Genomic DNA, 25,350 nt, shown 5'->3' on the forward strand with positions numbered 1-25,350 from the left:
GAGAAACAGTTTAAAGGAGTATTTTAGCAACATGGATGGGGAATACTTTTACACATAGGAGTTAGTTGCTCTTGTGTTTTACAGAGAAGCCTGACTGAAAGTATTCTGTTCCACCTTAATAAGCAGATTCAGAAAAGCCTTAACACGTAAAGTTTGCTAGTCTGTTTAGGCTTCTTTCCCTTTTCCTTTCTTGTTCCGTACGTTATACCGTTCCTTATCTCACATCTTGTTTACAACAGACAAGTCCCTTAGGATCTATCATAAAAATAGTCTATTGATAGTTTCATCTGTCAAAGAAATGAAAAATACAGTCTGTAAGTTTTTTTGTGCACTACTGCTGTATGTAGTTTTCAAGCATTTAGTGGGTAGACAGAGATTTCCAAATGTCAGTCATTATGAAGTGCCTGTGGAATTGCTCTTCTGACATAAACCCAGCCTGTCTGAGAGAGATGAGCAATTGCATGGAAAGCTGTGGTAAAATACACCACCTGTCTTGATAAAAGTAATGGTGGCAGTTTCTTGGTTAGCACTTAACGCAAGAGTAGGTTACTGCCTACAGATAGTAGTCACATAGTGGACAGGTATGCAACAACTAGAAATGGAGTGGAAAGAAGTCCACAGAAAATGACAGCAACTACTACTCTTTCCCTGTGTGGGATGCAGCATGACCTTAAAGGAAGAGCCACTGAAAGGTGAAACAGAGAATGAGAATACAGTATTTTGAAAGCTTTGTGTAGTCAGGAATAAGGGTTCTGCTCAGCTCGGGGAGGGGGAGGAATGGGCAAGGAGTCATGGGACTGGAGTTGGTGGTTGGGTTTAGTAGAGAGGACACAATCTGCCTTCTCTCTGGCAGATCTGGGGATATTTTCAGTTTGGCTGAGTCCATGTTTAGGTTGCGGTTAAGTCTGTGTAAATTGTAGTAAGCCTCTGCTTTCAGTGTGGCACTGGACTCTCTGCGGGATAAACTTGGCCAGATAAAACTACAAAGGAACTTAAGTGATATGTAGCTTGTTTCTTCTTTAACTTATTTTGGGTTGAGCTGGCAAACTTTCTTGTTATTCATAAAACCTCAAGGAGCTGACTGTCTTGGAAAAAGAAAATATTCTCATGCACAGGCTCTGGTATGCCAAACTTTCACTCAGAACAGATTTTTATGATCCAAATTATAAACTCATGATAAGTAGAGTTTATAGTGGAAAGAATGACAGAGCTTGAATTACAGCTGTGCTGTAACAAAGTAGTTTGTAGTAGGCTGCAGATCATCTAAACCGCACTATAATCTACAGTCGGAACATCTTGGATTTAGCCTCACAAGCCTTCCAAAGACAGTGTCATTGCAAGTGCCTTTGTCACCGAAAATCCGGGAATAAAACCTCGTAACACCAAAGTAGTGTTAAAAGGCAGGCATTCTTTATTGCAGCGCCAGATGCACAGGAGATAATTCCACCGAACGTGCATACCCCATACCCCTTCCATGCAGTTTATATAGATCAAAATATACATATTAATTTGATTACATAAGCTTTTCCTTTCATAGTCAAATTAGTCTATTTCCATACACTCCTCCCAGTTGCGCTTGCGCAGTGCCTCCTAGTGGTGATCGTCGGGGGTCTCAAGATGAAGGCTCATCCTCTTCATCACAGTGTCCGCGGGTTGACCCCTGTTTCTGCGCAAGCTCAGTCCTCTTCTGGCTCCCATCCACACAGCAGGGTCGTCTTGACCGGTTCTAGGCGACTTCTAGCCCCTACCAAAAACTAACCCCTTTGTATGGAGATGTAAGACTCTCTGCTTCAGTTAATTTACACAATAGATAGGTACTATAATGCTATTTCTATTAAAAATCCCCTTCACTACTATTGTTTAACATTAATGGTTACCTAGAGACTAGGCCTTCTGTTCCCAGACCTAATGTCCAGGTGGGTAGGGCTGTACCAGGAACATAGCAGCGCTGTTTATGTTTATGGTCAACTGATTCTATCACTCTGGTTACACCTTGATCATGAGCTTGCTGGGTTATATGTTATTCTGTTGTACGGTTTCAGGGTTGAGGTTGTTTATCTCTTGTATACTAAAGATGCTTGTTTATGATTAGGTGTTTAGCCAGATAGGGGAAAGGAGAAGAGACTGCTATTTGACTTCAGGTGTGGCCAATTCTGAACCCTAAGAAAAGACTCCAAAAATATGTGTTAATCTTGCTAAGAGATGGGAGAGTAAGTTCAGCATCTCTGCTGTTATTGTTCATTCTTGGTTTGGTTCTGTAGATTTTGTGAGCTTAGGCAGAATTGTTTAGAGTTGTGGAGTTGTTAGATGTTAAACCCAAGCAGTTTATCTGCAGTTTTTCTGCGCTTGCAGTCCAGAAAGCCAACCATATCCTGGGCTGCATCAAGAGAATTGTGGCCAGCAGGTGGAGGGAGGTGATTCTACCCCTTTATTCCACTCTTGTGAGACCCCACCTGGAGTACTGCGTCCAGCTCTGGAGCCCCAGCATTGGAAGGACATGGATGTGTTGGAGCAGGTCCAGAGGAGGGACACGAAGGTGATCAGAGGGTTGGAGTACCTCTCCTATGAGGACAGGCTAAGAGAGTTGGCTGTTCAGCCTGCAGAAGAGCAGGCTCCAGGGTGACCTTCTAGCAGCCTTCCAGTACCTGAAGGGGGCCTACAGGAAGGATGGAGAGGGACTTTTTACAAGGGTACGTAGTGATAAGACAAGGGGGAATGGCTGTAAATTAAAAGAGGACAGATTTAGATTGGATATTAGGAAGAAATTCTTCACTATGAGGGTGGTGAAACACTGGGACAAGTTGCTCGGAGAAGCTGTGGATGCCCCCTCCATGGAAGCGTTCAAGGCGAGGTTGGATGGAGCTCTGAGCAACCTGGTCTAGTGGAAGATGTCCCTGCTCACGGCAGGGTGGTTGGAACCAGGTGATCTTTAAGGTCTCCCTCCAACCCTTACCATTCTATGATGTGTACCAGGAGAGCAGATTTTGGTTTTGTTGTTCGTTTGAAACTTGAAAATTGTTGCTTGGCACAAACTGATAGTATCCCATTTCAGAGAGAAAGTAATATTCTGCCTTTTACATTTTGCAAATCTGCATTGCCGCTCAAGAGCATGAAAGTGTCAACTGTTCTCCCTTGCTCCTAGCTTTCATTGCCTTCTCACATGGAAAACTGATTGTATCTTCTGAGAGTTATGAAGTGTAAGCACAGTTTGGTTTTTGTATCTCAGGCCTGCCTTCACATGGCACAATGGTAAGGCACAATGCTAAGGCACAATGCTGTGAGAATGTAGCCTAGTATGAATGTCTCCCTTTTATTTCCCTAGGCAGCTTCCCCCCACCTTGTTTTGTGTGTATGCAGAATTCAAAGTGATTTGGTTTGTGTTACTTGAGTGAATGTGCATCCTTATTTGTATATGCAGTTTTGCTTATGAGGATGTTGTGAGATGCAGGAGAGAGTAAGGTGTAAAGATTGCCTATGTCCAGGTGGAATACAGGAGCACAAAACCAGTTAGGAGAGTAGTGATGTAGCTGGCTATGGGTTAAATAGCAGACAGTGGGGAAAAAGAGGGGAGAATACCAAAAAAGCTGATATTGCTGAAGCCTTGGAATGCTGAATCCAGGGGTGAGGGGATGGTGGTGGTTTGGGAATATTCTCAAACCTTTGTTAATTTTTTTTTTTTTTTTTTCAGTTCGGAACCATGTGAATCCCAGAGCCTCAAGTTGTGTTTATCCCTCTCTCTTTTTGCCTTTGATTTTTTCCAACTGAAAACTCAGATGATCAAGTCCTCTTTTTTTTTTTATTATTATCCACTTACTGCTCTTTGCTTCATACAGTCAGCAAGAAGAGGTATCAATATTCTGTGTTTCTAGAGATGGGTCTCTGCTTCCTAAGTCTTCTGTGTCTTTATCTCACAAAACAGTATTTTCATTTCAGCTACCCTGAAGACTCATCTGGACCCCATTTATAAAACTTCCTTATTATGACTGCATATGTTCAGGTGGGGAGTTATGGTTAGGGATATTCTAAATGTCCAGGTTGTAAAAGCTCTCTTAGTTTGAAGCTGAATTTTTGAATAAGGGAAAACTTCTGCAGGTAATGAAGCAGCTGCTGTTAGTAAATTTATCCCAACAAATGAAGCCCCAGAGATTTGAATTTGGGAGCTTCTGCAGAAGTGGGTTAAATGGGAGACTGGATTTAGGGCAAAAGAGGAGTAGCTGCTTTACAAACTTACATCTGTAAATTTAATGAAGTGTACGTACTTTCTTTTTCTCTTGAATTGCATGTACTCAGTTCATGTGTAGGCTGAGCAGAGGAAATGCGAGTCATCCGCAATGATGGATCTGTTTGCATGTGAAAGCACATCAAGGCTCAGTTTATACATGTCTTAGGGTCATTGTGCTGCAGTATGAGTTAAATTCCCTGGTGGAGAAATGGATTCTCATGTTTCTCATGTGGTTGGTATGTCTGGTAAGGATAAGGGTCGGTTAGAACAATGTTCAGTAATCATATTAATGAAGCTGAAGGGTAGGATAATGGACTGATACTATTTTAAGTAGAAAACTTGTAGTTGTTAAAAGTTGGCTTTTCAAGGGAAAAGAAAGAAACATTTGTGCGATTTCTGTAAAGTACAAGTACTCTGGCATCAGCCACTATTATTTTGTTCTGAATTACGTAGTTTAAGATAAGGTAGTAAAACAGCTCTTACAATTCCATAATTGCACAGCAAAGTGGCATCTGCTTTATCTGCTTTATTGAGCTTCAGCAGCTCACACAGTCTCGGATAATCAACTTTTAGTCAACACATTACATTCTCAGTTGGATAAAACATTTAAATTAAACCATACAACTTTGTTGGCCACACTTCCAGTCTCTCTCTGTGTCCGTTTACAGACCTTATCCCAGATGGTATGATCCAGATCCAGAAAAGAAGGGTGACTTTCTGAGTGCAAGACACTGAGTTCTCACTAGACCCTAGAGTTGTTAGTTTTAAGCTTGCTGTTTTCCTTTCCAGCCTAGTCCTGGACATGTGTGTTTTCTGCAGTTTCACTAGGCTCTGTTTCTTCCTGTTACTCAGATCCTGCTAGACCATATGCATCTGATGTCTGTTCGGCTCTCTAGGGAGTCACCTGGATGGCTGGTGACTTGAGCTGCATACACAATACAGCTTTTTTCATTTAGAATATGGGTGGTGGAAATCTTGCAAGTTAAAATAAGCCTGCTCCCCTGGAAGGCTGAATGCATTTGTTTCCCTTGTGCACTTGTTGGATATCAGTCCTTACCAGGGATTTATTCTGGATCTCTGTGTTCTTCCTGTTACACCTATGCTACCTTGCATAAGAGAATTCAAGATGAAAAGAGGAAAAGGAAGAGTAAATATGACTCTAACCTATGGGTTAAACTCTTGTGAAAAAAGCAAGTCCCAGCCTCTCCTACAGGACAGTTAATGTGTTTTAAATAGTGTTATAGTAGCACTCTTCCATAATAGAGACAGCCGCTGATAAACCTCAAAGAGCAAACAAGAGCTCCCTCCCTTCCTGTCACAGAATTGCCTGTTTAACTGTGCCATATTATCTGTCCTTTTCCTTCTCCGTACAGCCAGTAATTATTCTGCAATAATGCGTATTAGAAAACCTGTATATCAAATGTGAGGCACATGTTCAGGATAATGAAATTCCAAGCTAAATATGGTTCTCTGATTTCTGTTGAAGTTGACTGAGATGAGGCTTTCTGTAAATTACTTGTTTGGGCTGGCATGTCTTGCCTGGTGCAAATAGTGTGTTTTGTCATTTTATGCTGTTAGGTGCCTGTAAGGTAGTGCTTTGCTGGTTTTGATAGGGAGTTTGAAAAAGCACCATTGCAACACTAAGCAGCACAAACACAGATTCTTCAGGTTGTAATGCTTCATTCATCTCTGCATCATGGTGTTACTACACGTTAACTTATATTATTAGTACAAGTTTTATATATTTATTTTAGTTATGGGCTCTTAAAACATGCGTAAACTCAGGTTTGGTTTTCAAGTTATGAAATTACTTAAAGTGTTCTGGTAAGAGACTTGTAATCTAAAAAAAGAAATGTTAAGAAGGGTAACTGGTAGAACAATTTTTGCTACAATGTCCTTGATGTTTCTGAAGTCTTTCTTCAGTCACCAAAAATTAAAGAAAAAAAAAACACCAAACAACAAACCAAGGCCATTCAGAAATCCCAGGGAGAATTGTAAATATGGGAAATAAGTTGTTTTATTGTCATCTTTAGCTTTTATTGGTGTCATCTTTCAGTCCCCTCCCAGCCAGACAGACTAGAAGTTTGTCCTCATTTTTGAAACTACTGTATAAAAAGCTAAACTTGAACTTGATCCCAGAATCAGGACTTTGTGACCTTTGGAAGCCAGCTCTTAATTAGAAGTTTAGCTTGGACATGATCCAAGTGCCTTCTCTGAAGTTAAATCCTAATACAATATGTTAGAATTCAGGAGAATTTGCTGGAGAGGAGACAGCATAAATTGTTTGGGTAGTTTTGCAAGCATTATAGATACAGTAGTCTCAATATTTACAATTTAATTGAATGTTTGTCGGTCTGCAGTGCATATCTTGTGCATGCCGCGGAAGAGGTTATTTGGTTAAGAGGAGGTGCGTTGTTGGGGGGATGTGTAGGGGGTGTACATAGATGTGTGTATATACTAGGAGAACTGGAAGGCGGTTGCCAAAGAGAAGATGCCCCAGCAGCAAGCAGTTCCACATGTGTATTTTCCTGAAACTGAGCAAAATGAAGAAAAATCTAGAGGATTTACCCCGAATTTCAGGCTGTAGCTTCTGAATTGCCTTTAAACTTTTGTCCCTAGGCCAAACAGGGTGACAGTTGTTGATGCAGCCCCACGTGGAAAAGTAGTAAAATGCCTACAGAAGATGAGAATACCACCTTTGCTTGTGTTATTGGGATAAGTTGTATGGTCTTGCTTAGGGAGGAAGACGTGACAAGAAAGACAGGTGGTCCCATCTCTGTCTCTACTTGTGAATGCTGGGAGAACAGGTTTAAACCTAGCTGGGCCTCATGTGGAGGTCTGTGAAAACATTGAGATAAGCGGTGGTTGGGAATCTTGCTTTATGTTTCTTGGCTCATAAACTTACCCACTGGCCTACAGCAGCGCACCAACTCCTGCTAACAGGATGAGTTAAGAGAAGTCAAATACCCTGCAGAGTCAGATATTATGCCACCATATACAAACATTTGTTTCGTGTTTTAACTGCAGTTTTCTGTTTTACCACTTTTTTGCAAAATTTCGTCTCGGGGAACCAGGATGGAGCCACAACTTGTGTGCAATTCAGAAAGCCTAGGCTGCTGACTAGGTGGAAAAAAAGAATCTGTTTAAAATCTCATGTTATATTTTATTGTTCTTTTTCCATCTTCTTGCTTCAAAGTCAGTTTAGCAGACTTGAAAAACCTATGGCTAAGATAACTACTGGGAAAGAAGAGATCCATTTTCGGTCATACGTTTCTGTAGTGTAGTTGCAGTACCATATTTGGATTGATGCCTCACTTAAAGGTCTGGGAGCATTTTAAAAATACATCTCCAAAAGCTACCCACTGAATTTGTTTTTTTATTTCCCTTTTTAGGCGATAATTGCTAGATTGGCAGTAAATTTCTTTGTTGTAAAATCCAGAATGCCAGAAGTAGCCACTGCAAAAGACTGGAGCAACCCCACAATCCTCCCACCCCTCCCCCCATGCAGTGAACGCTGTTGATCTTTCTGTAGGTTGGTTTGCAAATGTGCAAGCAGTATTGCTTGTTTCTGAGAGTAATGTGAAATGTCCTTAGGATTAATTAGATTTTATGCTGCTAAACTGCAACTGGGGTGGGCTGCTGGGAGCAGTTGGTTTCGTGGGTTGATTGGAGACTTTGCTTACTTTTCCCAGTTTTCTTAAAGAATCTTTTATTTGGTGAGACAGTGGGAAACTGCACAACCCAAGTGAGCTGGTAGAAATGGGGGAAATGCTGGCTTTTAAGCAGGAAGGTTTTGGAAACAGTCCAAAATTAACAAGAACTAGTCTCTAGTCTTGGTCAACTGCATTATCTTGTATCTTTTCATGCCTTTTTCCTATGTGTTTTCCCTGCTTCTATAGGATGTTTGAATGAGTAGTGCTGTTGACTGGATGTCTAACTTTTTCTCTGATCTAATATAGGTTATGCTGCAGGTTTATTGTTCTTGCAGGATTTTTCACCAGGTGTTTTGTTTTCTGTATGTAGGAAGTTGGAACCTCTGGATTCTTTTTTCCAGTATCCGGGCTCATCTGCTCGTATATTCCTCATTTTGTATTCTTACATTTTATGTTCCTTGCTGTAGTGATTGCACTTGTCTTCATAGCAGTTACATGTGTTTTCTCTATATTATCACTTTTGTTTTCAAAAACATTAACCGTAGTTGGACCAGAAACAGCCTGCTGCAAATAAAAACACCTAAAATTTTCTCTCACTTAGCAAAGCATCAGTAATCCCAAGATGTGGGGACTTTTTTGTTTTGTTTTCTGCTTTTATGCACACTGTGTGGTTGTTCATTGTCTTGTGCATAGGAAAATTTTGGGAGATTGTTGCAAAGGTCAAGTACATACCACTTCTGTAGAGTCCTTTGCTCCAGTATGTTATTTAAAGAATCCACTGAGAGCAGGAACTCAGACTGCTGTACTGATTTCTCATCGTGTGCGTTTAGCTGTTCTGGTTAATTAAATATCCTGTAGGGCCTTATTAATTGACTGTTAATCATATTTTGTGTATGTCAAATATGAGCTGAATGAAATATGATTTTCCAGTTCCTACTTTGCCTCTGTGGATATTTTTCCTTTTTTATCATGAAGGAACCAGGGCCTGAGTCCTGATGGTTGCTTCCTACATGGAAGAGGTACTTACCAAAAGTTCTCATCAGTTTTGTTTGCAGGAGGAATTGGGTTTTGCCTTGGGTTTTGTTGTTTTTTTAAATACTAGTTTTAACTTGGTAGTGATGATGAGAAGCTCAGAGGAGGTGGCTCTTAGGATAGCCAAGAGAGGCCAGGCAGACTGTAGAACCCTCAGGCTGCTGGCACAGAATGGGACTGCACAGCATCCACTGAGTGTTTGCTTTCGGATTCCACAGCCACAGACAGGTGTTTAGAAATGTTTTGAAAATATTTCAAAAATATTTCAAATATTAATTTGTGTTTGATTTTTGCATTAGAACTGTTGCTGTCCTACTTCTCTGATACTCTGATTTAAACTTTCAGAGCCTTGGAGGAGGCACAGATCTTACCACAGCGATGTTTATAGTACTTCGAGTGAAAGTCCATCTGTTATTTCTTCGGAGCCAGATTTCAGGCAAGGTAAGACCTGTGTTTAAAAAAACCAAACAAATAACAAAAAAACCAACCCCAAACCAACCAACCAAACTCCAAACAAACAAAAAAACTAAAGAAAAAGGTTCGAGTTGTAAAATAGACCCCAGTATGAAGTTAAATCTTTAGTAGGAGACTTGATATTTACACTAATTTGTATTTGTAAGATGATCTCATGTTGTGTACAGTTCAGCATAATTGGCAGTCTGTTCAGAAATGAGTTTAGCACTTTGGAAGGGAACTTCATAGGAAAAGCTGGAAATGGTTAACTTTTTACTGGAGTGCTTGTTTTAAATAACGTGCTGTCATCAGAGGCACAGAAACGATTGAGTTGTTAGTGTACAGTAACAGTAAATTGCAAAAGCTTTACGTGGGACATACATGGTTTAATTATTTCTGTATCAGTGTGTTTTACTGTGACGGGTAGATGGTTGATAATGTATAGGCCAAGGATTTCACTGAAATGCAATAGTAGTACGTAGTACAGGCTGTTTGTATGATAAATTTAAGTTCTGTGAAATCAATGGCTTGGAAAAGCAGGAGATGGTGTGAAGGGTTGTTCACTGAGATATGGCAGGGTTTTCTTTACGCAATGGAAGCATGGCATGGAAGGAAATGCTTGCAGCATTTTTTTCAAAGTGCTAGAATGGTGAAAAGAAGTCAAGAGGAGAGCACAGTCAAAGAAACAATGGGCTTCACAGAATAGTTATAATAGTTATAAGTGATGGAGACAAACCATTTGATGAAAATGAGAAAAGAAAGCAATAGCTAGGAAGCTAGAGTGTAGCTGCACTGTATGTATTCTGTATGCACAGAATTCTAACCCAGCCTCCCTGTACTCACTGCTCTCTCAACCTTGCTTGTCTTTGTCTATCCTCCTACTTACTCAGCCAGAAGGTGAGGGAGCAGCAACAAGTAGCCAGGCTCCTATAACACATTTCCCTTCATTTTCTTGCCATTTAGAACAGGCTGTTGATGGGTTCAAGTCCAAAATCAACAACTCCTAAGTTTGTATGGGCAAGAAAGAGCTGCTTTCTGTCTACTAGTAGTAGTATTGCTGGACTCAGTGAAATGACTGTCAAAAAGAACTATTTCTAAATCAGCGTGGCTGTAATGTGTTCTGCAAGAGTTCTCCTGCTATCTCTGTTTGTTAAGGGTACAGTAAGAGATGAAAGTGAAGTGGTTTGCAAAATCAAGCTCTAAGTGTAGCATCTCAGGTGCTGCTACAGGAAGATGTACCAGAAAAGGAGATAACTATTGCAAATAAAATAGCAGGTGAAATTAGTATATTGCTAAAAAAAAAAAAATTTTAATAAATTATAAGGGGGAGTTACATTCCAGGGACAAAAATTAAACACAGGACCTCAGCAATATACGTATTAGTTTCTTAACTCCTTTCTCGTGAACTGGATGCATAATTACTTTACCTAGCTGCTCTATTTCTGTTCTGGAGTGGGTTTGTATGTTGTCTCTGCCATGTATGCATCTCAACTCATGGCTGACAAAGCAATGTGTCACCTTGGAAAGACGTCTGTGCAATTGTGTGTGGGTTTTTTAATTGTGGTTTCTTTTAGGCCTTCCTTAGTATTCTTCTTCAAAGGACTTGTGTAGTGCAGCTATCTTCATTGGGGGAAACTATAAGATCACTTTGAAAACTGAAATCAACCTTATAACGCTAGTTTGTCTAATACTGTAATGCCATTGTGCAGAACACATGAATCTGATTCTAAGTAACCTCATGTGACTGATAAGTCCTTGATTTTTAGATGAGATTACTCTGTGTGCTTTTTTGCCCAGTCAGGTATTAATTTGTCCTTTGGTTTGCTAGTGAGAAGAAATGAAGATTTCAAGAGAGATGATGCCAGTGGTGCTTTGCCAGGTGCTGATGATATCTCCACATCAAGTCAAGCTAATTCTCAGAGGGCAAGGTAAACCCTGTGAAAATCGTATGTCTTGGAGTGCTTTGTCTTTATCAAAGAAAGTATTCTAAATCTGCAAGTGAATTTTTCACGCCCATCCTGGCTTCCGTCTAAGGTTAAAAAGTGTCATGTTGTACTTGAAAGAAAATAGCATTTCAGAATTACATATTGCAGTCTGAAGTAAAAGTCTCATCATGCACTGTGATGTAGAGGTAAGTATACTAGTTAGGAGTCCAAATTCACTTCCCATATTTAATGGAGACTGGGTTGTACTCTGTCAAGTTGCTCTATCTGTCAGAAGGTCAGAGACTACGTTCTGCTTGGAAATATTAAATAATTTTTATCTTGATTATACTTTTCTAAAATAATGTTTTGGAAAGTGTTAATATTAATACAGATTAACTTGCAAATTTTTTCATTTGATAAGGAAATGATAGCATGTTTATTTCTTTGAAATAAGCCAAAACCCATACACTTGGTTGGTTATTCTGGCAAACTCTTAGTTTATGTTGCTATGTTTAGATTTTTTTTTTTTTTTTTTAATACCTCAGTACTCGTTAAGCAGGCCAATTTGGTAACCATTTATGCTTTTTTGAAATTTATTTTGCTATACTGTGTATTTGAATATTACATCTGTTTGGTTTTTATTTTTTCAAGTGCTGTTCATCAATATCACTTTAAAAAGTAAGTTCTGCTTTGTACATCATCTTAATAAAGCATCTTTATACAGCAGAAGCATATATTTCCATACCTGTTATGTATTGAGAGTGGTTCCATTCGAAATGTTCAAGAATTTTTATCAACATTGACCTTTTGGATGAAACATTTTCTTCTTCTCATCTCTGCGAGATGCTGAATCATCTTGGAATATTTTATCCAAATGATTCAAAGAATTTTTGTAGTAAGGGAAAAAGGAAAAAAAAATTTGTCACATGTTTTGCCCCTCTTCCCTCACCACATTACAATAACAAAGCCTACTCTTGGCAGCTTTATGCTTTGTTTGGGGTAGATCAGGAGAAAGATTGCTGCTGTGCTCAATATTTTAGGATATATATATGGTTTTGGCATAAGTTGGATGGAAATCCTACTCTGTCCTATTAAAGAAACTTTGAGGTGTCTGATTGTCCAGGTGATGTGTCAAGGCTGTCAAATGTGTCCTCTGTGTTCATTTAACTTACAGGGTTATGTGCAGCGAGTAGGGCTTAGAGCCATGCTTTGAACATGGAGATGAAAATAAGTAAACATCTGCTTCTTGCACTATATCGTATGCCCTAAGTGGATCTGAGTAAGGCAGGGTCTCCGATGAGCAGTATCTGAGTGCACATGAACAAGACAACAGTTACATGGAAATCTTACAGCTTTCAGTGATCTGCTGAGCAGCTGTGTTGATTTTCTTACTACTTGCACTTTGCCTGAAAAATGCGAAGTCATTTAGAAATGCATATACTGGCATTTCTTGCAATGTAGAAGTATTTAGGCATTGGTTAGCTGGGTCAACACTGTTTTGTTGGCAGGGATATGGTATCTGTACATGTAACAGTGTATGTGTTAAACTGCAGTGTCTAAGCAGTCTTAGAAATCCAGCTTGCCTTGACGTAAGAGGATTTTGGCTAGCTTTTGGTGAGCTTTTACGGCAAATTTTCAAGGACTTGGGTTATAGGTTTATGTTCCAGGTAACCCTATTGAAGAGTTGTAAATTTCTCCTTTTCATTTTATGCTGTCTTAGCACCACACTAAAGTGACAAAGTAGACTATTACTGTGTGTACAGAATGAGCATATAGCTTTCTAAACTTATTTGCCGTGGGGTTTTTTGGGTTTGTTTTCTGTTTTTGTTTTGGTTTTTTTGTGAATACTGCTAAGTCAAACTTCATTCTTCTTTGACTTGAACCCAGGAATGTTGCCAGTTCAACACTGTAGCTATGCTTCAAAATAAAACAGCAGTAATCTGTGGATGCTGATAGAGAGCTTCTGCTTCTATTTACAAAATTTTCAGAAATGAAAAGTACTATGTGGTATGTAAATGAGTCACATTGTTGTAAATGAATCGGGCCTATTAGCAAGTGAAACTGCTGTGGTAAAACAGTGCGTACTTTCTCATGGTTAATTTTACCTTATTTTACTTTCTATTACTCTCTTAAGACTGGTACCTTTAACGGACGTAATTTGTATGTGTGTGAAGTCTAGAAGGAAAATACTGTTTTGTAAGCGCAACATAAGACTTATCTGTTATGCTCAGCAGCAGAATGAATTTTACATTTGTGTAGCTATACAATCTTACTTCAAGCCTTAGTATTTTTTTTAATCTCTTGTTTCTGCTTAGCCTCCTCTCTGTGCCTTTGCTAAATGATACCCCTCTGCACTTGCACGAAGATGTCGTGGTAGGGTACCACAGATAATTCTTTACTGATTTTCGTAATTGTTCCCCCATTTTCATAAGATGAAAAAGCTTTCTTCTGATTATTTTTTATCATTATAATTTTTAATCTAAGTGCCAGACTAGTAAGTATACCCAAGACAGAAAAATGAGGCTGAACTCCTGAAAGCTAGTTTTACTAGCTTTTTGTAGACCTATCGAGAAACAGAAAAGGAGCCACGAGCAAAATTTGGTCCTAAAATAATACTTGGATAATATCTCTGTTAATTATGTGGACTGAATAGAAAACAGTGTACACTCTGTCCTTTTCCAACAGCTGTTAAAACTTTCCAGTGCTAGCAAGTGTAAAAGGGAATACCATCAAAGATGGTAGCTACTTAAGCAGGGAGATTTCTAAGAAAGTAACTTAATATTTTTATTCAGAACGTTGCATGTTGCTGCTTTAAAATGTCCTGTGTTGCAGAAGACCATGGCTTTTATAACTTTAGAAGCATAAGCTCTCAAAGTAAAGCTCTTGTTAACAAGTAGTTCCAAGGAGCAGATTCTCAGAGTTTACATTTTATGGCTCATCGTTTGATTTCAGGGTTTGGGGAAGTATATGCAACTTAATCCATTACTTGAATTCCATCAGCACTTGGGAACATGTTTCAGTATTTATCTCTGTGTTCAGAGATATCATCTGTACTTCAATACATATTAAATTTACTGCTCCTGTGGCATGTTCTTAGAGGCTGAATTGTAAATCAAACAGGAGGATTTGAATGTCTGCCGCCAATATTAAAAAAAGACAGTTGAAGCTGTTCAGAGTTAGCAGCCAATGCAACTTGTGCTGTTTGGGTGGGCTAGCCTTCTCTTAAACTTACAGAAGGCACAGATTTTTCAGTAGTACACTCAGAGTGTACTCATACCCTTCCTGTGGTCTGTGACTCTTGTTATCTGTAAAATTCTTGGAATGCCTTCCTCATGGCAATGGATATTTGTGTCTGTGTTTCCTCTTTGCTTCCCATATTTCTTATTTTTGTCCCTTTTTTCCTTTTCACTTGTCTTCCTTTACTGTTTCTTCCTTTTTCTCTCTAGGAGGAGCAGCTGACACGGATCTCTTCGTTCTGTTGCCTTTTCCTTCCACTAGATTTCATTTACATATCCTTCCTACCTTAGCAAAAGGTGTCCGTCTTTCTCAATCTATCCCTGACCTTTCCACTCTACAAATCATTAGACAATGCCTATCTGCTTCCCTTCTTTCAACTTCCTTCTCTGATCCAATGCCTGCTAATTTCTTGGTAAGTACATTAGGTGAGGAGTTAGTTTGCTTCCCTCTTTTATAGTCACCTTCCAGGTGACCGCTCACCTACTGTCTTCAGGTTAATAAGTAACTGTGAGATTCTGGTTTGAAGTCAGACATTGATGAAAATACAGAGTAGCAGCCAAGTACTTGTTTGATGAAGTACCATAGGAAGCACGCTTCTTTGATGTTATCTGTGAAGAATGTAATTTGGATATTTTTTTTGTTGGAGTGATAATACTTGCATATTCTGAACTTCACAGAAGAGCTCTACCTGTATCTGTCAACAGTATCTTCTCTTCTGTAGAAAGAGAGATGCATTCCTTGTCTTGGAATCTAAAGAGTGAATCATGCTGATACCCTTCATAGAAAATTGACAGCCTGACCAAGCCGGAGTTAGTTACCCAGGATGCTGAAGCATGCTGATTTCTGGTTGGTGACAGTGCTTACATACTGTTAGGAAAACTTTAAACCGTAAGGTTTTTGAGCTTCCTCCCTAGACACCCCACACCCACCCCCATTTTCAGTCAAACTAATACATGTCAATGAAGATGATAAACCACCATAATGATAATACTTTACACAGTAACTTATGGTTGCTTCTATTGTACAGGGCTGTATGTTGCTAAAAAGGCAAAATTTTCTTCTCCAGTAGGCGTTTTCACATTAGCAAGCGTTTTCAGATACAGCCAGTTGCAACATGTCCGTCTCTTTCATATCATCTTTGATAATTCATAGGTATTTATGTTCAGAAAGTGTTTAGTTTTTGTTATTTCGGAGCCCATCCTTAGACCTTGATCTGAAAGGCACTCATGGGTGTGTTTAACTTAGTTCATAGTGAATATTCCCACATGTGACGATATTAATAAGCTTCCTCTTGATGAAAAGCTAAGCATGTGCACAGGTCTTTGCAGGTCTGAGGCCTTTTCTCATTACTTTGTCCTTTTAGGTGCACATTATTAAGTCTGTTGCAGAAGGGAGCAGAGGAAGAAGAAGGGAAGCAATGCTATGAAAGCTCTGCACAATGGAAAGGATTAGGAATGGCCTTATATTAATACATTTTTCTGTAACTACTCTAGATCTTCCCTGAAATTCCATTCAAGGAATTTCAGCATTGTTTTGGTCAGCTTGTGGCACATTAGTGGCGCTTCATTGTTTGGAGTCTCATGATAACATAACTTTTCTTATTTTAATGCTGGTTTTGTATTCTAACCAATGAAAATTTAGTATTAAAAAAATTAAGAGAATGTGGTGCACTGTTTCAGCTGTTGAAATTCATTAGAAACTTTGCTGTAAAAAGATGAAAAAAATATTTGAAATTATGTCCACCAGTTAGCGTAGACAACTGTACTGTCTGGTGAGGTGCATTTTCACTTAGTTTGCTGACTGATTTGTCATTCACCAAACATATCTTTAGCTTCTTTTAAAAAATGAGCATATAAATTTAATGTCTTTAAAAGTCTCTAGATTACCTTTTACTACAGAGGGCTGTACATTAATGTCAATGCAGGATGCACTCTACAGTTGTCTGTATTCCTAAACTTCAGTGCAATGATATGCAGGCTTCAAAACACTTTCTTTGCTCTTTCATGTTTTTCATTATTCTAGCATACCATCTAAACTAACACTTAGCTTATAATTGCTGCAAGTGTTTTTTTGGTGGATGAAAGTCTTGTTAGTTTCCCCTCTCCATTTGCATTTAAAAAATGCCTCTGTATAGTTACCTTAACAGAAGGAGAATATTGTTTTTTCTTGTTTTAGGATTTCTAAAGAGGCCTTGATTGGATTATATTTGGTTTAGGGTTTTTTCTGTAAGCATGGGACAGAGGGAGGGGCATGGAAATTGGTGTTATATTTCTTGGATTTCTCCTTTCTTTGCATTTCCTAATCTGATTTTGAAATGAAAAGTGGCTTTTGTTCACCCAAAATGGGACATGGATTTCTTTCCTTCCACAGAGAATAAAATATGTAGGACATTTGAGATCTATACCTGCTAAGAAAGAACTGGAGGATAGGTTGCTGTGTTTTTCAGAAATACTGGTGGGATTTTTCATTTGTTTTTCTCTCTCTTTTTTTTTTTTTTTTTTTTTTCTTTTCTGTCCTTCAGCTTATTAGTTTAGACTCTGCTTTTTTCTGGTGGCTGTGTATCAACCAAGTCATTCTTAGGAATTTAAAAGAAAAGGGATTTTTTTTTTTCAGGAAAAGAAGATGATGAAAGCATTAGAGTGTGATATTTAGAAGAATTTAGTATGTAGGGTGTTGATACATATAAAATATTTCTATAAATATTTCAAGCTATATTACTGCTTAGGAAAAATCAAGGAATAAATAATGGTGCTGTGTTCATAAAGACTAGCTACAGAGAGAGTGACTGGAGCAATTTTTACTTACATGAAGTACACTATTATTTTAGTTTTTTCTGTAACGACATGTTTTTGAGCATGTCTTTTCACAGTCCCTGCTTGAACAGAGAAATTAAGATAGTTTCAAAACACTGATATTTTTCTTCCTCCTGTGGTTTCACGGGTTTTGTACTGATTCACTGTTTGTACTGTCAAATATTCTTTAGACTGCCATTGAGCCTTTATTTTCATATGAATAAATGACAGGCAGCTGTAGAAACTTGGTGTGTTTGCTCATTTTCTATATTGATGGATCACTGTAGAGTGCTAACCTCCTGGCTGCTGAAAAAGTGTTGTTTAATGTAGAATTTGATAAGTAATGCTTGTGTTCTGGGTTTCCACACTTCGATAAGTGCTTAAAGCAGCAGAATGTCTTAGGCATACCTGCTAATATCTTTCATCCCCTCTGACTATACCGTAGGCAACATGAAGCACCATTTGAAGGCAATCTAGTAAGTCAAGAAGCGATGCTAAAGCGTCAGGAAGAAGAAATGATGCAGCTGCAAGCTAGAATGGCTCTCAGGCAGTCCCGACCTAACCTCTACACAGGAGATGCAATGAAGTCCTCAATGCTTGACATCACCAGAGATCCGCTGAGAGAAATAGCCCTGGAAACAGCCATGACACAGAGAAAACTGAGGGTAATGCACTCATCTCAGATGGGCTCTTATTTTCATTGAAACAGAGCGGTGGCTTGACTGAAACTCTAATACGTGGAATTCATAAACTGGGTCCTGTACTAAACAGTCATAAGCAGATTAAATACTAAGTGTTTGGTGCTGCCCTAATAGGAAAGACCTACTCTCACAGGGTAAACCTCTGAGGTTCTGTGTGATTAGTTGCTACATAGCCTAAAGCAGTGTCAAGAGATGCTAAAACAGACAGCAAGCCTTAACTAAAGATTGCATCAATTAAACATTGTAGCATTCTGATGAAGGTAAGGTGTAGTTTTCTCCTGTATTCTTTGGAGTTTTCAACCATTTCAGTTTGCATTTGTTTCTCTTAGTGGAATGTGGATGTATCCCACCAGCATCAAAGGTTATTAAATTAACAAGTTGAGAAGGTAAAGAAAGGCAGAGAGGATTCATTTGGCCCGTGGGTTTATCCAGAATCACCATGCAAACTCCCCTTTTCTTTCCCAGCTGTCTTGTTACGTGGGTGAAATAGAAGATTGCAAAGAAAGAGGGAGACAGAGGTATAGGTAAATAGAGTGGCTGGTGTTTAGAAGAGATGATGGCTTGATGCCCTCTGCTGCTTTCAGTGAATTGGAATTTTTTTTTTAAGGATGGGAAAAGTTGAACAAAACTCAGGTGAAATTGCTGTCCTAATCTGGGGTAGTAGTTCCTATATCTGTCTCCAGTCCATAGTAATCTGACCAGTTAGTTCATGTAGGCTCAAACTAACCAGACTGGTTTCCCCCAGGCCCTTTAAGAGGTTTATGTGCAGAAGCTTTACATGTAGTACATGGTATGTAGTAGGCAGTAGCCAATGAAGGTTTTCGCTCAAAAGATGAATCTTGGGCCACTTTTTTTAATGTGGTATTGAAGTGGGTATGGCGCAGAGGACTTCCTGCAACAGTTTGGACAGGTAACCTCCTATAATTTACGGGGTGAACAACATTTATTTGTCTACAGGCAGACAGAAATTGGCCACGATCTTTGCTTGAACCCAACAGATAGTTAGACTGAAACATTCCAGCCTTCGGGAGACGAGACTTGTGTATCCCGCAGAGATTTGTCAAGGTGGAATTGCCACCAATGCAGAAAACCTTAATAATGTCAGGCAGTTGCTTACTGAGATAAGCCCAGATGGTCCCAATATGCAACCCACACCCTGTATTTTAAAGGAAGGCAAATAATATTAGTGTTGGCTTTTTGCCCAGCAAAGGAAGGAGAATATGCAGAGTAATAATGTCACCAACAGAGTAGCTTGTCAGTGGTATCTGGCATGCATGCTGGCAAAATCAGGTTCTTTAGACTTAACAGCTCATCGGAAGTATTCAGTACAATTTTCTAGTTTCGGCCTTTGGTTCCTCTGTGGCATTTGCAGGGCAGGAGTTAACTGTGCCTTAGTTTGTTCCAGCAACATAGTATTCATTCTTACTCCTGTGATTTGCAGAATTTCTTTGGCCCTGAGTTTGTGAAAATGACGATTGAGCCATTCATCTCCTTGGATCTACCAAAGTCTATCTTGGTAAGAAAGGGGCTATTCAGCAGTCAGTGGCAGTGGAAGTATGTTAAACCAGCAAACGCGCTTTTATCACAGGTGTGAATGTTGGGTTGTTTTATTTCACAAAATGCAGACTAAGAAAGGGAAGAATGATGACACCAGGCGAAAAGTAAATGTGATGCTGCTAAGTGGGCAGAAGCTAGAGCTCACCTGTGATACCAAAACGATATGTAAAGATGTCTTTGATATGGTCGTTGCCCATATTGGCTTGGTGGAGCATCACTTGTTTGGATTGGCTACTTTAAGAGGTAAGAATAAAGATTTGATGTGTTGACAGGTATAGAATGTGAAGAATTAGCTACATGGTGTTGAGAAAAGATAAACTGCCTGGCATCTACAAAGCATTTACTTGGAGTTACGTTCTCTTGTATTGAGGCAAAATACATTCCTTGATGAAGAACAGCTTCGCACAATTAAATTCTATGTTTGCCTGAGTATCAGCTTATCTTCAGCAGCATTTTCTCTTTGGTTGCTGAGTTTTCTTCCCCGCTGTTTGCTGCCTTCAGTCTGACTCGTACTTCTCAGAGGACCTCAAAGGGTTTGGGTTCTGTTAATGTGCCCCAGGCAATGTTGCAGCATCTTGTGGAGGTAGACCCATTGGTATGTGCGGGAGGACCCCTTGTTTAGAGGGAGTTGCCTTAAGAAAACTGAATTTGCTCCTAGACGGTTAATTTTTCACTACTAAAATAGATCAGAAGTTGGACTGTTTTTTCGCGCTGGATAGAAGGTCATTGTGGCAGAACTAGCATGTTCTGACCCAGGTTTCCTGTTGGCATATCTCACAGGCTGTTGCAGAGCTGTAGTTCTCAGAATATTGATGTGAGATAGAAGCCCTTAGCAGCGCAAGAGTTTACTCTATCCATGGCAGGCTCCCGTTGCTCTTGGCAGTTCAGAAAGCCTGGAAAACATTTTGCAGATATATAAATGGGACAGAAGTAGTAAGGGAGGGAAGGAATGATAGGTTTTGGATTTCCTATGGGATAAGAAATTTGAAATTTTAAAGAATCATAAAATCATAGGTTGGAAAAGACCTCTAAGATCATCAAGTCCAACCGTCTGCCCAACACCACCATTCCTACTAAACCATATCCTGAAGTGCCAGATCTAAGCATTTTTTGAACACCTCCAGGGATGGGGACTTCACCACCTCCCTGGGCAGCCTATTCCAATGTCTGACCACTCTTTTCAGTAAAGAAATTTTTCCTAATATCCAATCTAAACCTCCCCTGATGCAGCTTGAGGCCATTGCCTCTTATCCTATCGCTAGTTACCTGGGAGAAGACACCGACGCCTGCCTCACTACAACCTCCTGTCAGGTAGTTGTAGAGAGCAGTAAGGTCTCCCCTCAGCTTCCTCTTCTCCAGACTAAACAGCACCAGTTCCTTTAGTCACTCCTTATAAGACTTGTTCTCCAGACCCCTCACCAGCCTCATTGCCCTTCTCTGGACGCGCTCTAGCACCTCAATGTCTTTCTTGTAGTGAGGAGCCCAAAACTGAACGCAGTACTCGAGGTGCGGCCTCACCAGTGCCGAGTACAGGTACACAATCACCTCCTTACTCCTGCTGGCCACACTGTTCCTGATACAAGCCAGATGCCATTGGCCTTCTTGGCCACCTGGGCACGCTGCTGGCTCATGTTCAGCCGGCTGTCAACCAACACCCCAAGGTCCTTTTCCACCAGGCATCTTTCCAGCCACTCCTCCCCAAGCCTGTAGCGTTGCATGGGGTGGTTGTGACCCAAGTGCAGGACCCGGCATTTGGCCTTCTGGAAACTCATGCAGTTGGCCTCAGCCACAAAGAAACCCTATTTTGTGGCTATCACAGAAGGTAATTGTTTTCTTGGTTTTTTCACTGGTGTCTTTGGGATACCTGTAAAATTATTTCTTCTGCCCTTATACAGTGTTCACTTTATTAGCTGTTGTGCTTATGAACCATTGTTAGTCAACAGAAAACCTTGATGTTCGAAACCAAATTTCAGAATTGTGAATCTGGTCTTGATCCTCTAGCTGCAGAAAATCTTCGATTTTAATGTTTTTACCCATGTGCTTCTTTTTAACATTCATGGCAGACAATGAATTTTTCTTCGTTGATCCTGACGTAAAGCTAAGTAAAGTAGCTCCAGAAGGATGGAAAGACGAACCGAAGAAAAAGAACAAGCCCCCTGTCATCTTTTCTCTGTTTTTTCGCATAAAGTTTTTTGTGGATGATATCAGTCTTATACAGTAAGTGTATAAAATTTTCTTTTCACTCCTTAAGACCTAAATTTATGGACAGAAATTGGATATTAATCAAATACTGGAGATTTGCTATAACAGGAAGAGTACCGAAGATGGTGTGGGGTTTTTTGTAATTTTTGTTTTTTTTCCCGTGTTCTAGGCATACGTTGACCTGTCACCAGTATTATCTACAGTTGCGGAAGGACATCCTGGAAGACAGGATGCACTGTGATGATGAGACAGCCTTATTATTAGCATCCCTAGCTCTTCAAGCCGAGTATGGAGATTACCAGGCAGAGGTACACCATCAATTTGACCTTTGAGAAACTGTGTTCTTGCTGCTTAATTAAAGAATGGACTTTGAGCTGCCATACATGCTTCACAGCTCTGCTCTGGACTGGAAGCTCAGCTGATATGCTGTGGGCAAGTTTTCTTTTAGTCTAATGTAGGGCTGTTGCATAATCTAGTTCGAGATCTGGCTGTTGAACCCTCTCTCTTCAGTGGAAATAGTCAGGCTTGAATAGGAAGAAACCATATAAGAAGTTAAGCTCAGGGTCAGGGCTGAGATTCTGAATCCCTCCCCTTAGTTGTAATGTGTGATTTTCTGTAGAATGAATATTTATGCTTCTTTCGTGCTCATAGAATAGTATATGGAGATACCATCTCAGAAATGTTTTGTGTTGTAGGTGCATGGCATGTCGTATTTCAGACTAGAACACTATGTCCCAGCTAGAGTGATGGAGAATCTAGATCTGTCCTACATCAAGGAAGAGCTGCCAAAATTGCATAGCAGTTATGTGGGTGCATCTGAAAAAGAGACAGAATTAGAATTTTTGAAGGTAAGTAGGCAGCAGTTTGCTTCTGTAATCTGTCACTTCGTTGTGGGAATATGGGTGCATGGTCTTCAAGTGAAAGCACAGGAAAACAGCTCAGGTTCTGAATAACGCTGAAAAGATTTTCTCAACATTATTACAAGTGAAATGAAATCGTAATAGGTGGGAAGGAAGTCATTTCACTTTTTTTTCCAATCAGTAGTCTTCCTGCTTTAGCTCAAAGTAGTTAAAAGCAGCTCTTAATCCCCTGTGTTTACTCTAAAGGAAGCTATGATTGTGAGGCAGCACACCCTGCATTCCCTACATCCTTTGTCATTCTGTTGAGGAAAAAAAAAAATTTTTGAAAATTTCTGTTACAGCTAGTACTGTTTATGGTGCTTGGTATGAAGCAAGTCAGAAGTGTTACCCAGCGGACTTCCTTATGTAGGTACTATGTAAGATGATAGGACAACTATAATCACAGGTATATTTGGTTTATTCTAAAAGGACCGATTAAGAAATAGAGTTATGGGTTTTGCTGCTGTTGCTCATGAGATAATGATCAGGTCCTGCCTTGATACGATGGCTGCAAATGAGTTCAGGGGGTGATGGTTTCCTGCTGAGATACTAGATAACCATCACACTGTAGTTCCACAATCACACTAATTCCACCATCTCTTTGAGGAGGTAGTAGAAGAAGCACTCAACTGACTTTGCCCCTTTTAAGGCTGTTGCTCATTTGGTGGAAATGTTCTTGTAACTTAACCATAGGGGACTTGATCCTAGCTAAACCTTGTCTTGACTGGGTATGGGGTGGGGAGAGGGGTTAAGTTCCCTCATTACATCGGTCCCTTATGCCAGAACTGAAGAAACAGCAGGAATGAGCGACTGGGAGTGCAGAGTGAAACTGCGTCTTTTGGCAGTTATGTTGCCTTAATGTCATCACAGAATTGCAGTGTTAATCTAATTCTGTGTTTAAGAAATGTATCAATAACAAGTGCATCTGGCTAGTTACTGTTTATTGTCAACAGTTGTTTTGTGCAAGTTTGATTTACTGACAGGTGTTCTTGATCCATGCTTCTGTTCTGTTAGCTGTAGTGTTTGGCAGGTCAGGAGATAATACCAAGATTTACAATGCTCTAGAGCAGCTGATGTGTCTCTGTTGCGACATCTGTAGACTCTGTAACTGGAATCACCAGGCAGAGAGGAATCTTTTTTTCTAAAATCCATATACATATATATATACACATACATACACACACACATGCATATATTAAAATATTTATGTAGAGGTGTAATAAACTTGTAATAGCCTTAACTTCATATTCTTAGCAATTTCATTGCATTGATCTGTACAGTTGTGTCAGAGGCTCACAGAATATGGGGTTCATCTTCATCATGTGTTGCCCGAGAAGAGATCACAAACAGGTATCCTTCTGGGAGTGTGCTCCAAAGGAGTTGTTATTTTTGAAGTTCACAATGGTGCCCGCACACCTGTACTACGCTTCCCGTGGAGAGAGACAAAGAAAATATCCTTTAGTGTAAGTTGGTCTCTTTTCGTCTATCTGTGTGTACATGTCTACATTTTTCTATCTTCAGATACTGGTTTTGTGCACTTTTTATTTTTGCAAATTAAGCTGCTGTTTTACAGTGTAATCTGACTACATTTTCTGTGGCTGAGCTGTGTTGTATTATGGAACTGAAATAGGAGTTTTGATGTTTTAAATATTTTTTTTTCTTAGCTTGCATTTTATGCTGCTGAGGTTCCATCCTCAGAAGAGAGTTTAGCACGTTTGTTTTGGCAAATCTGTATTGATGTGAAATGTGGCTGCCCTGTCTTAATCAGCAGAAACAGAGACAGATTAAAGAATAATAAAGTACCATCTCAGCTAGCCTGGAAGTAGTTTTAAAGTGCTGCTTTGTAAATCTCAAATTACTTTCAACCTCTGCTTAACAGAAACCTCTCCCATCAGTGCATTTTGCTTCAGGAAAGTTTGAATGCTGTAACTGTGCACAAGCAAATACAAAATTCTTGGCAGGCTAGAAGAAATCATGATCTTCAACTTTTTATTTCTCCATTGTGTAGAAGAAGAAAATAACTTTGCAGAACACATCAGATGGTATCAAGCATGCATTTCAGACTGGCAATAGTAAGACTTGCCAGTACCTTTTGCATCTCTGCTCTTCCCAGCATAAGTTCCAACTCCAAATGAGAACCAGGCAGAGCAACCAAGACACTCAGGACATAGGTAAGGACTGTGATGCTGTGTTGGTTTTTAGTAGCAATCTATATGTATTTTTGTAAGGAGAAAAACTGAACTTGAGCTTCAGCAATTTTGCTGAGTGCTACATATATGTAGCTCTACATTTGAAGGGTTTATACTATAAAGAGAATCTGCTAGCTAAGTTTGTTTAGGTTTTGTTTAAAGGGAAAAAAAAAGAGTTGGCAGATCACAGAGCTGGCACACAGCAGCTCTTCTAAAATAAAAAGAATCTAAAAATAGGTCAGTAATAGTATTTTCCTGTTTGATTAATGGCTTTTGGCTTTTTTCAGCAAGAACTTGAAGGTATTTCAATAATAGAATTTTTTCCTTTTGCTTAAAATGAAGTGAGTTGGTTTGATAATGTGGAATTACAGATACCATGGTATGGTCATGCGAGGGCAAATACAATAGGGAGCATTTCATGATGCTATATCTGTAAGCTGTGGGTTAGCTGTCTATTCCACCTAATATTTGGTGGACCCGGTAAGGAA

At 39.5% G+C, this 25,350-nt stretch overlaps 1 protein-coding gene across 9 annotated transcripts in view; it reads left to right on the top strand.

The window, feature by feature from the left end:
• PTPN13 (protein tyrosine phosphatase non-receptor type 13) overlaps window positions 1-25,350 on the top strand; it is a 131,323-nt gene that overhangs the window by 64,463 nt on the left and 41,510 nt on the right. For 8 of the 9 annotated variants that reach the window (XM_075421203.1, XM_075421202.1, XM_075421206.1 and 5 more), the window contains 10 exons: window positions 9,253-9,348; window positions 11,189-11,288; window positions 17,760-17,979; window positions 19,457-19,531; window positions 19,641-19,815; window positions 21,636-21,789; window positions 21,944-22,082; window positions 22,470-22,622; window positions 23,954-24,136; window positions 24,682-24,844. In XM_075421203.1, the coding sequence (XP_075277318.1) occupies window positions 9,253-9,348; window positions 11,189-11,288; window positions 17,760-17,979; window positions 19,457-19,531; window positions 19,641-19,815; window positions 21,636-21,789; window positions 21,944-22,082; window positions 22,470-22,622; window positions 23,954-24,136; window positions 24,682-24,844 (1,458 nt within the window). Of the gene's footprint in view, window positions 1-9,252; window positions 9,349-11,188; window positions 11,289-14,748; window positions 14,935-17,759; window positions 17,980-19,456; window positions 19,532-19,640; window positions 19,816-21,635; window positions 21,790-21,943; window positions 22,083-22,469; window positions 22,623-23,953; window positions 24,137-24,681; window positions 24,845-25,350 lie in introns of those variants that run through there. The other variant, XM_075421211.1, reaches the window with a different exon arrangement.

This window comes from Opisthocomus hoazin, chromosome 5 (assembly GCF_030867145.1).
Source record: "Opisthocomus hoazin isolate bOpiHoa1 chromosome 5, bOpiHoa1.hap1, whole genome shotgun sequence".
NCBI classification, from domain to species: domain Eukaryota; kingdom Metazoa; phylum Chordata; class Aves; order Opisthocomiformes; family Opisthocomidae; genus Opisthocomus; species Opisthocomus hoazin.